The sequence below is a fragment of the Pleurodeles waltl genome, chromosome 12 (assembly GCF_031143425.1).
Source record: "Pleurodeles waltl isolate 20211129_DDA chromosome 12, aPleWal1.hap1.20221129, whole genome shotgun sequence".
NCBI lineage: Eukaryota > Metazoa > Chordata > Amphibia > Caudata > Salamandridae > Pleurodeles > Pleurodeles waltl.
The window spans coordinates 513,084,959-513,097,637 of NC_090451.1; the positions used below are offsets into that span (position 1 = coordinate 513,084,959).

A 12,679-nucleotide genomic window follows, 5' to 3' on the forward strand; every position below is an offset into this window, starting at 1 on the left:
TGCCCTAAGTGGGAAGGGTATGCCCAGACGTGGGTCCCTTGCTCACTGTGCCACTAGATTCAAGCTACCCTGGCTGATGAAGGGTGATACCCTGAAACCGGTCCCAGGATGCTTGTTTCCTGTCCAGGGAGGACCTGGCAGTTCGGGCTGGACTGTTGCCATGAGGAACAGGGTCAAGAATGATTTGCATTTGGCTCGGTCCAAACTGGGGTGGCATGGTGAACAAAAGAACGATGGATTAAACCCAGATCTGTGACTGGGGGTGAGTGTTTGCATTGTTCAGCACTCCGTCCATCATCCTTTTGTGTTGCTAAAGTTGCCCTAAGTGGGAAGGGTATGCCCAGACGTGGGTCCCCACTGTGCCACTGGATTCAAGCTATCCTGGTTGATGAAGAGTGATACCCTGAAACTGGTCCCAGGATGCTTATTTCCGGTCCAGGAAGGGCCTGGCAGTTCGGGCGGGACTGTTGCCATGAGGAACAGGGTCAAGAATGATTTGCATATGGCTCGGTCCAAACTGGGGTGGCATGGTGAACAAAAGAACGATGGATTAAACCCAGATCTGTGGCTGGGGGTGAGTGTTTGCATTGTTCAGCACTCCGTCCATCATCCTTTTGTGTTGCTGAACCTCAAGACAGTTGTTCAGCACTTCTGAGCGTTTGACTTTTCACGCGCTGTAGATCTTTATAGCGAGAAGGCAGAGCTCGGGCCCCACCAGCGGGCAATGACTGGGTCTGTGGGTGCACAAAGCTCAAATTCAAACAGCGACAATGCCACTCAGACACTATTACATAAACCAAGTAAGCCTGTGCGACAGTCCAAAAAAAAAACACAATTTCTTCAGGTTTACACAGTTCCCTAAATGCACATTCCCCATTCTGACAAGCAGTTTACAAAGCATTTCTACAATATGGGTAATTAAGTTGTGACTTTTTTTTTACACTGCTAACCTGGACTCTTCACTCAAATGCATCATACTTCGGTGTCCCCACTTAGGCTCACCTTTGGTCTTGCCCACTCTTCACTGGACTCCTGCCCAGCAGTCAGCGAGGACACCACGTGTCAGTGGATCTGAGGGTGGGTGGCACCAGACTATTCCTCTGTAGTCTCAAGGCTTCTCTCCATCTCGAGAGAGGCCTCATCCTCTGCCAGAAGTGGCTCTTAGTTGCTGCCAGAGTGCTAGTGCCTCTGCAAGCAGCTCCTTTTGACAACTCGTTGCCAAAATGTTGTAGCTGGAGGACGGGGTCTTCATATAAAAGCCATACAAGTAGGACGCTCTTTTATTTCCATCTTAGGCTCTCATGTTATTCACATCAGGTAGGTCCAGTTAGGGCTCTATTTTCCCGCCAATGGTATCCCACTGCCAGGTTTCAGCCAGCACAGGTACTAATATTCCATGCTTCATCACATTCTCCCACATCCAAGAAACATTTTACAGCATGACCACACAGCCCATGCACACACGCTCATCACTACACTACGACCTCTGTTTTAGAAAACACTAGATTTGCATCTATAACCAGAGTAAATGAGCAATTGAAATGCAAAGGCAGACAAAAAGCATTTGCTAGGGCTGAGATGGTCAAAACAACTTTGTAACGCAGACTGGTTCTAATCACCAAAAACTAGATTGTGCTCTCTGGTCTCCGCTCCTCTGTAGGCTACCTCCCGGGCTTCTTTGGACATGCCCTCCTCCATGGCTTTGTGTAGTAAAAGTGCAGTAAAATTAAACGGTACCTTTATTATTCCTTCCATCAGAGAGTCAATGAAGCAAGCGTCCGACTTTTACTATCTGCTCCCATTCCCTTGCAAAACCGGGCCAGCACAGAGGATTAAATCAAAGTTGTAGCCTGTGACACAGACTGACTGTCAGGGTGTAGCTATCTGCAGTGCAGCAGGTGCAGTGGCACCAGGCTTCAGTAGTCTGAAGGGGCGTCTGCACCTGCATCATGGCTGTATTTTGATTCCAAGCCGGGGGCCTATTTTCACTGGCTTGCTGGAGGGCCAATGACACCTATGTTATGCCACGGTCTGTCTCCAAAAGCTCCAGCAGAGGAGGCAGAAGTTAAGCCACCCCATTCAGTGCAGCCACCCAAAGCAAAAAATACTGCGTAAGTGCCAGTGCAAGCCTGTCAGATGAAGCAGGCAATTGCTTTTAGTATCTGATTAGAGTCGGACGGTCCCAGTACAAGTCAAGGGGGTCAATGCTGGAAAAAGTCATTTGATTCCAGAGAGTCCAGTGGCCTGTAACTTGGAAGCAGTTATTTTCCAGGACGACTGTATAGGTTAGTGACCCGCATCCTTATCCCACAAGGAAATGGACCAGGCATCCGCATTATACACTCCATGACAGTGGAAGGACTGCTGTAAACCTGAGACATGCTCCATTCTTGCAGTATTTCAAGCAATACCCCAAGACTTGCATCTTACTGCATCACATACCCCGGCCTCTCCCTCTTCGCTCTTCTCCCCTCCAACCATACTCCATGCAAACCCCGCTGCATACCTCCGTAACCTTGCTGGCATGTCCAATCTTTTGCTCAGTGCAGCACCTCGCTTCCCTGTTGGACAGAAGCACACGTCAAGTTACCCCAAAAACTGACATATAATCAAACTCAACTCTCCAGAGTACCGCATGGTTTCCACTATATCCACTATATATCTGCATGTACCATGGTACTCCTTTTCAGCGAAAAGTTAACATGATTGCATTATAGAAAACAAAAAATAGCCACGAGGCTAATAAGATAAATACATTTCTGAATTTGGCAAAACAATTCAAAGTCGATAGCAGGGTGGAGAGTCTGGCGAGAGAGCAGAATTGTAGGCAGCCAAGAGGTGCTTGTGAGCCAAGTCTCGCTGACAATTGAGGTTGGTGAGATCTGTTCAGAACAGAACAACCTGCAGATCAAGGGCATCCTCACTACAGTTTCCACCTCCAAGCTAGAATGGTTGCAAAATCTGGAGATGCCGCACCACATGCGGTTATACAAAGTCAGCAGCGGCCCACCCATAAGGGTGGAGGGACCACACTTGTTGGAAATGGCCCTCTTTGCAGGGTTATCCCCAAACCTTTTGCCTTCTTCCTCCTATTTTTTTTTGTAAGTCTGTTTTTGCTGGTTTATGGTCTCTGCTCACTTTATCTCTGCTAATCAGTGCTAAAGTGCAAGTGCTCCCTATAGAAATTGTACTGTTGATTGGTTTATCCATGACTGGCATATTTGATTTACTAGTAAAGAGCACTAGAGGTGCCCAGGTCCTGTAAACCAAATGCTACTAGTGGGCCTGCAGCACTGGTTGTGCCTCCCACATTAGTAGCCCTGTAAAGATGACTCCTGCCATTGCAGTGTGTGTGTGCGGTGTAAAACTGCCAATTCGACTTGTCAAGTGTACTCACTTGCCAGGCCTCAACCTTCCCTTTTACTACATATAAGGCACCCGTAATTAGGCCCTAGGTAGCCCCATGGGCAGGGTGCAGTGTATGTTTAAGGTAGGACATATAAAACACACTAGTATATGTCCTAACGGAGAAATACTGCCAAATTCGGTTTTCACTGTGTAAGGCCTATCTCTCTCATAGGTTAACATGGGGGCTGCCTTTAAATATCCTTAAAGTGCAGATTCTCTTTGAGAGCAGATAAAAATGTGGAGTTTAGGGTCTCTGAGCTCACAATTTAAAAATACATCTTTTAGTGAAGTTGGTTTTTAGATTGTCTGTTTGAAAATGCCACTTTTAGAAAGTAGGCATTTTCTTGCTTAATCCATTCTGTGACTCTGCCGGTTTGTGAATTCCCCATCTGGGTCAGTTTGACAGTTGGGCTGGTCACACCTCTCCTCTAGACAGTGACACATAAGGGGCTGGGGTATAGCCTGCATATCTTAAAGCCATCTGTGCTGGAGGGGAGGAGTGGTCACTCACAGCTGAAAGGACTGTGCCGGCCCTCACACAATGCTGTCTCTGACCCCCTGGTGAGTGTCTGGGGCCAGGCCTGGACAAAGAAGGATCTTGCAAACACTTGAGACTTTGCTTTGAAGTTTGCCAACGTCATAGGCATAACTGGGTATAAGAAGACCGAAAACCTCAGACTTTTAGAATCTTTCTGGAATCAAGAGGAACCTCTGCCCAGGAGAAGAGCTGAATGAGGAGTACTGTCCCTTTGCTGTGTTGCTTTGCTGGACTGGCCTGCAGTTGCTGCTTCTGCCTGAAAAGAGTGCAAAGGGTGAACTTTGCTGTGTGTCCTGCTTGAGAAAATTCTCCAAGGGCTTGGAGTAGACCTTGCCTGTTGGAAGTCTCAGGGACACCAAAGACTTTAGTTTCCTCGACCTGCAGCACTGGGAACTGTGTTTTGTGCTGTTCAAGAGGAGAACCCACCGCGCCGCCGCCAATGCCGCAGGCCTGCAACGTAACCTGCCAACGCCACACGGAGTTGCATTGCCCTGCTTCGCACCGCGACCCTGGTCTCACCAACGCCGTCATCGGATGACTCCACTGAGCCACTGCTCGCATCGCGACCCTTGGGCCCCGTACTCTGGCATTGCCTGCTCACACCGCAGCCCGGGCATCCCCGACGACACTCCTGCTGACACTGCTGCCTGCACCGTGGCCTGTGGACACCGCTCGTGAGGTACACAAAGCACCGTCCCATCCCGTACCGCAGCCCCGGTCCACCGACGCCAGCACCATTGACTCCTGTGTCGCCAACAGGCATCCTGCCTGCACTGTAGCCTGTGGACACCGCTCATGAGGGTCACAAAGCACTCTCCCGTCCCGCTAGATTGGGCCTACCGACAACAGCGATTCAACAACGACGACGCTGCTGCCTGCACCGTGACCTGTGGACACCGCACATTGCCCCGCTTCACACCGCAACCCTCGTCTCACCAACGCCGCTGGATGCTGTCACTGAGCCGCTGCCTGCACCGTGACCTGTGGGCACCGCACATCGCATTGTCCCGCTTCGCACCTCAGCGCGACGCCATCCATGCCGGCGCACCTGACTTCATCACCCTGGAGTTCAATCTGCAAAGCGTGTGACCTCAGGGGTCCGACAACTCCTGCACCGACTCCGGAACTGACACCGCGATGTCAGAGACGCCGCTCTCCAGAGCTCACCACGAGGATCACAACGCCCTGTAAATCCAAGGTACTGTTTGCGGGTCTTCCCGACACCGTAGCTGGCCCGCAATGCTGCGGCCGGCCTGAACTGTTGGTTTTGTTGATCACGACGCCGGGATAGCCCCAGGTGGAGCTATCGACTTCAAGGAACTGTAGTTTTGAGTAAATCTTGTAGAATTCATATTTTTCTTACTGTAGGTTTGATTTGTATCGTATTTGGTCTTGTTTTATATAGATAAATATTGGCTATTTTTCTGAAACTGGTGTCCTGTCCTTTTGTCGTTTTTTCACTGATTACTGTGTGTTATGTGCAAATACTTTACACATTGCTTCTGAGTTAAGCCTGACTGCGTGTGTCAAGCTACCAAGGGGGCGAGCAGGGGTTATCTGAGCGGGTATCTCCTTTATCCTGACTAGAGTGAGGGTCTCTACTTGGACAGGGTGCAAACAGACTGCCAACTAGAGACCCCACTTCTAACAATGCTCCTGCACCGTTTAGACATAAAGAGATTGAAGCAGCTGTTCCGATTTTCACTGAATGCGCTTTACATTTATGGAGGCTGGGCTGGTATGGAGGGGAGATAAAGTCATAAACATCTCATATCTGCGCAGTTGGTTTCTGGCATACAAGCATGGTGCCTTTATGGGTAGCTCAAGCTTGCAAGAGACCAAAGGTATTCGTAGACCGAACCGGTCACTTATAACATTCTTTGGATGGCAGGTTAGCCCCGGTGGGAGGAAGAGAACAATAACTCTTACTCAAAGGAATCCCTTTGAAGCACATGTGCCATAATATAATGACACCTCAAGGTCATAACCATCAATGCCTAGGTTCTTAACATGCCAGTAAAATGCTGCATCCACCTTTGGAAGCTGGGTAAGATGGTGATGAATGTGGTGCGTCTACAAAAAACGAAGTACACTAAGACCTCTCTGTTGCCTCACACCTTGGGCAATAGTTTCTATAAACCGTCATAGTTTTGTTTTCCTTTAGTTAAGGAAGCCTCAAGTTCTCTGGACCAGAAGCCCAAAATGACCTATAAAAGCTGATAGCGCCTTAAAGTTAAAAGCCGCACATCAGTCCAACAAATAAATAAATACAAATTGTTATTAGGTTCTTCAAAATTCTACTGATTTTGTGCTCAGTTGTTGTCAAATATAAAACTCTTCGATATATTTAACGATTACCAAACACTCTTTTTAATGAAGCAATACAAACTAAACTATTTCAATTAACATTGTTCTAGTGGTCTTCAGAAACATTTACAATTCTTATTTGTTCTGTAAGAGGTTACATGGATGAACTTTTGTAACGCATTTCATGGTCACAGGCTGTTCATCAAAATATTAATAGATAATTTTTAACAAATATTGGCATCCGACAAAACAAAATGCCAGCCTAACTCGGAGTATTGACTCAAATGTAAAAATTAAATTGAATCTTAGCATTTTTTTTCTGTTGTGTCTGTGGCATCAATGGGTTTTGGGGAACAAGCTTTAATTGAGCTCCCATTTTATCAAATTCCAATGTTTATGAATGGCCCCAATTTACTGCTTTTTGAACATTCGAATAGAAAAGTGATCTTTGTAATATTTCATTGTGTTTTGAGAGTTCTAAACGTATAGTGCGTTTCTGACTCTTGCTTGAATTGTTTTCTTTGCATCCTCATGCTCTGAAGGGAGGGGAGCAAGCGTGGAGGCTGGATCTACATGGGAGTGAATAGATGGGTGCAGATTACCCATTACCGTCCTTTGCCTGCACACTGGAAGCCGAGACTGGAACCCATTCCTTACAGCAGGGAGACAACTGTTACTAGAGGTACCCATAAGGAACAGAATTAGGGGTGGGGGAGTGGCCATAACCAGACTTACTAGGGCTGTGGGTAGCCTAGCACGCTTTCCAGGGACTAGACTGCAACAGAGCATTCCAAAAAGTCTGGCCCAAGAACTGCCCAAGTAAGGGATAACGTCAGGGGCTGGACGGTGGCACAGCTATCCCCAATGTCTTGGTTTGCCGAAGTGTGTTAGAGCCATGAAGTGGGAATGTAGGGTGCCGACTTCACATTAGGCTGTGAGGGACGGGAAGGGAGCCCTCGCTTTGCTGCAGGCAGGCTTGGGGATGGGGTATACCCAGGAAACTGGGTGGAGGCCAGAGCTGCATTCTCCCGGGGGTCCTCAACGTAGGGGAGAATGTGGCACAATATGTTGGGCGCAGAGGTCTTTCTATTTAGAACATAAAGCGGCATCAGGGAGTGGGGAAACTGGCTAGAGAAAGGAAGAACCACTTTACACAGACAAATGAGAAATGTTACTATGTAGGAGCAGTGGGCTAAAGGGTGGAAGAGGGAAACTAGAGAGTACCCAACAGTAGTAAAAAAAGCACAAACGTAAAAGGAAATAAAGCACACATGGCTGTAGCACAAGAGACATGGTAGCTTTGTAATTATTTTTTGTGCATGACATGGACAAGGTCTTGTGCCTCCTCTATCTGTCCTTATAGACCCCAGTCAAGGTCCCACACTGGAAATCGATGACCTCACAAGAACCCAACACGAGAGCACACAGGCACATACTTTATACCCAGATCATAGTTGACTAAAAGATGAAAGCCTACTGGCACCCTCCAATCCTCTAGGGCCACCAAGAAAATCCTGTTATGGAAGCACTGGTGAAGATGTAAAAGAAAGTAGGTGAAAATGATCTCAATAATCCAAATGGAGTGTCATATCTTGATAAAATGACCAAGAGTCATCAATCTGATGGAGACATTAGCCAGACATCATCCAAGCTGAAGATAAGACCAGAAACATAGAACCATCCCTCTCAGTCCAAGGGAGGGAGGGGTCACACAAAACCATAGAGTTCATCTAGGAGAAAAAAGTGTCAATCTACAGATCAGGGCTACTAGATAATGCAGTCAAAGAGCCCTGGCTTCCCTGCGACAGCAGCTGGTGAGGATTAGTCCTCTACCAATCCAGGGTGGAAGAGTAGTTTGAGATACATAAGGACCCCATATTTGTTGTCAGATGCTATCAAGCTCAAACCCAATGGCGCCAAACAACCAGGAACCTGATGATGGAGTGATATTCAGGTTAAAATATATGAGAAGTTCAGATAGAGACAAGGAGGAGAGAGTGTAGTCCAATAAAAGGGGCAGAAAATACTCCAGCCTCAGGAAAAGTATATAAATGAGAGCCTAACAGCCATTAAAATGTAATTCATAGTTTCAAGGATGCATGTAGTCATCCTGCCACTTGCAAAATCCATGGCGACATTGAATGAGAAGGACTAGAGTGTGGTGGATCTGGGACGAACAGAAACTCTATTAGATTCCCACTAGCAGAAGATTTGATCACTCAAGATGAAGGGCAATAAGGCAAATAGTTGTGTTGAAGATGTAGGTGATTTGAAGCCAAGAAGTGAAATGTTTGACAGAAGACAATGTCTTCTCTACACCACAGTTAATCAAGAGATCCAAAAAGAAGAATCTAAAAAGGTATTTTCTGTTCCCTTAAGAAAATAGGTTTTGAAACAGATCCACAGGGGATTGAAGGAAAGCAATAAGGGTGCTTCTATTTAAGGCATAGCAAACAGATACAAAAGTTATCATCTTCCACATCAGCTGCTGCATTTTTTAAACTGGATATCTCACATACAGACCAGCTAGCTTTTGACACTAGTTGGAGTTTTTCATCCTCACAATCCTCATCCTTCAGCAACTCGTTCTTCCATTTGATAGGAGGAATATCCATCTAAAGAACATCAACCACCGCTGCCTAGGTCATGACAGTCTGGAGAGGGTTCATACAGGTTCATCCTCTCCTGCCCAGTCCCACCAAAAGACTGCACCTGAGGCCATTTGGCATTCTCTGCCAAGTAGCTCCAAACAGCTGATCAAACTATTTTTTCTAGGAGGACAGTTTAAATCACGAAGTGACACTAGTGCAGATATTTCCAGCAACCACTCACGACCACTTCTTCACAATTCTCAGAAGTCAGACGCTAGTGTATAAAACTGGCATAACCAAGGGCAGTCATGGGAGCCCCTCTGCAAAACTGACACTACAGTCGAGCAGTGACAACTACAATGGTATCACAAAACATGTCTCTCATAATGAGTTAGAAGTTCCTGTCTTCTCCATCCTCAAACTTACTCAAATACCCAAGCCAGAGAAGGTGGATATACACGTCTAATGAATTTCACAGTTTAAAAAAAAGTAATACTGCTCACATCAATATTACCGACCGCTCTTTTGGCATTTAACATTCCAGAGGATTTCATGCCTCCCTCAGTTTCAATAGGTCTGTGCTCCTTCCAGGAAATCATCAATGTTTATTGTCGAAAGAACATATAGATTAAAAGTATAGGGCTGCTCACATTTTGGATGGCACACTATAAAGCTCCACTGACTTCACAACCATATTCACACGTGACCAGATCTCAGAAATAGATCTCCCACAGACAGGCCTTTGAAGGAGACCAGAATAAGCCTGTTTAAGGGAATACCTGCCACCCCCTGACTTGACATGTGACAGGATGGACAAATAGTCACTGTCACACTACACTTGCTTGGTAATGCAAAATGGGTCCTCAAAAAACATTCAGTAGATCAAGAGTAGATCAAAAGGCAGATGTGAATATGACCTTTACTACAGTCACATCTGACACGAAAACAGAAGAAACTAAATAAATGACGGCCCAAAAGCTCATCTTGTAGGACTAAAGTAAAAAGTGCAATAAGTAATGTAAAATGTAATCCGGGGAGGGAGGGCTTCTCCCAGTTACTTCAGGGATACCCATTGCCAGTTAGGAGGACTAGACTGACAAGGTGGGAATCCATTCTCTACATCCCTTCCACGGAAGAGACATAACATACACAATAAAAAGGGTACAATATAGCTGAAACTTTACCCATTCCTTGCATTCAAGTTCCACAAAAATGGCTGCTTTACTGTGCACCTGATGCATTTTTGTTTTTAATTTAGCATGGCCTGATGCATGTTTCATGACAGTAGGTCTATCAATTTGCAAGACCCTCAAAACCCAAGATGGGATACTGGTTTGCTACACATTCTTGGGGAAAAAAAAAAAAGAAAGAAAAAGAGGCACCCTTCCTCTGTCCCAGTGAACCCCTGAATTAACAAGTAAGTCTTCCTTTCCACTACTATCCAGTATGGGGCGGTAAATCTATCTGGGACAGTATTCTACCAGGCAAAGAGCTAATGCCAAGTGCGAAGGGCCTTCGCCCGCAAAGCTTCCAGAGCACATCCCTACAGATGCCACCTACAGGACGCATGAGTTAGGGGATGAAAAGCAACAGTTGCACCAAGTGCATGCTCTAGCACTCCAATAGACATTTTCATTCCCCACTGCTGATTTTTCCCATTTTGATCCCTTCGTGGCCTCCCATCCGACCCCCAGAAAGACTTATATGAAGCGCCCAGAGACAATGTGAATAATATTGTAAAAAAAAAAAAAAAAATACATTTTTAAACTACAAAATAAGCGGTGTCTGCTATTGTGCTGGACAACTAAGGGGAAGAGGAAGAAGGAACGCTTACATTTGTTGGGCAGAAATAGAGTAGGGCAAGGAAGCGATTTTCTCATATTCGAAGATGCAGGAAAAGTTGATTGAGACATTTGAAGAACGGACCACCATACCAGTCGGCAGTGGCAGATCAGCCTGGATCTGGTTAGAGTAAATCAAATGGGATCCGTTTACCTGTGGAAGGAGGACAACAAAAATAAGGATTAGTCTGCAGTTAATACATCTAGCAGTAAGCTTATGCCAGCCTCCTCCTACACTCACAAATGTATCCACAACCTGCGGTTAAAACCCCAGAGTATGCCCCATCACTGGTCAAGATAAGGTTCCTTCATAACTACATCATGGAGTATCCCTCCCCTTCCCCACCTAAATAATCCCTGGCCACATCCTCGGGAATTGGAGGTGTAACATCCAGGTGCATTTTACAATAACTTGCTGACTCGTCCTAACCAAGGTATCTTACTCTTTTTCCATGCGTTGTACTTTGCTGCAATTTCTCACCAAGCTTTGCTATCAAACACTTGGTGGCATCATTTTACTTGATGTGACAACAAGTTACTAAACCTACTTTGCTGGTATGGCTTTTCATATTGCTTCGAAGGACTGTAGGCCCCTCTGCAAGCAATTGTTTAGTATTTTGACGAAAGTAGATACCAGCAATTTTATCCATCGGTATTATATCTGCCACTTGGCTTAATCCAACTTTAATAATGCTTCAGATCATTAAAATGATGCTCCAACAACCACATCAGTCCAAGCACTAATCACAGTTCAATTCACGACACCCTTAGAATTTACATTGAAATAGGACTGTTTAATGTCCACAACACTATTGAGTCGCATTTCAAGTTAAGAGCAGAAAGACCATCACATTTGAGTGAGGACTCCAAACCTCCCCAGATTTACTTCCCCCTTTAGTAGCACAATTGGGTTCATCATATTCGCTTGTCTTATTTTCATATTTCTATGATGAGTTAAAATATACCTCCTTAAAGAATAAGTCTGTTATACACTCTTCCACACCCTTCCCTTGATGGGGATATTGGTTCACTTTTCCAAACTACACAGAAATATTGTTTCCCTTTTTTTTTTAATGGAAAATGTTTTTTAATGGAATGTTGCTCCACACCCACCACTGCCGTTAAAATGGGCAATGCCTAGCAACTCAAACTTGAACATTTCTGAAACTTAAGGTCAGTGATAGCTTGCCCAAACCTCCCTATCGAGAGATTCTGAGATGATTGAATGACTGATGTCCCCCTCAAGGTTGCTACAGGTCCTGCAAATGACTTTCAAAAACCCATCTTGTACCTTTCTGACAAACAGCCACAGGAGCCATTGGATGAGGTCTTTGACTGGACAGCTGCCTTTATGTTGTGTATCCGTTAATATTTGGATTCCAGTATCCAAGATGCACCAAAAGACTGAAGAGCTGCAATCTGGATTGCTTTTAGATTGTGAATGGCACCTCCTTTAATTATTTTACCTTAAGTAGGAGGTGATATTTCATTTTAGCTTCTACCTTTGTTCACCCAAGCACGCAACGAAGGTAATACAGAAAATGAGGACGCTGAAGAAGGATGCACATGGGCAAATTAAATCCATCGTAACAAGAACAGTTAAACTACTAATATGAATATACATTTACACATTATTTATTTGGAAGCTCGGTAAAGTAATAACCATAACAATTTTGTCCCTTCGGTTTGCTGGACAGTGGTGTAACAAAAGTCCCCGCAGCCCATGCGGTGGGGGGGAGCTGAGCTCCAGGGGACCCCCTCAGCAAAGTGACGACAGCTCCCGAGTGCCTCCAGATGGGAGGGGGGCCCTCGATGTACTTTGCAGAGGGGATCGGAAGGGGGGGGGGCAAGTTTCGTTACAACACTGGTGCTGGGAATGGTACGGGGGGTTGAACCAGATTGGTTAGAAGCAGAGTCACAAGTCATAGGTTTAGCCCCTGAACCAGTCCTTGTACACGTCACTTGAAGGTAATGCTAGACAGTGGTTTTCAAAG

At 45.7% G+C, this 12,679-nt stretch overlaps 1 protein-coding gene across 2 annotated transcripts in view; it reads right to left on the minus strand.

Moving 5' to 3' along the window:
* The window catches only part of LOC138268030 (zona pellucida sperm-binding protein 1-like), a 137,718-nt gene that overhangs the window by 12,608 nt on the left and 112,431 nt on the right, over positions 1-12,679 (minus strand). For both annotated transcript variants that reach the window (XM_069217356.1, XM_069217355.1), the window contains exons 4-5: positions 10,679-10,839; positions 2,507-2,561 (exon numbers count right to left, since the gene is read on the minus strand). In XM_069217356.1, coding sequence (XP_069073457.1) covers positions 2,507-2,561; positions 10,679-10,839 — 216 coding nt within the window. The remainder of the gene's footprint in view (positions 1-2,506; positions 2,562-10,678; positions 10,840-12,679) is intronic.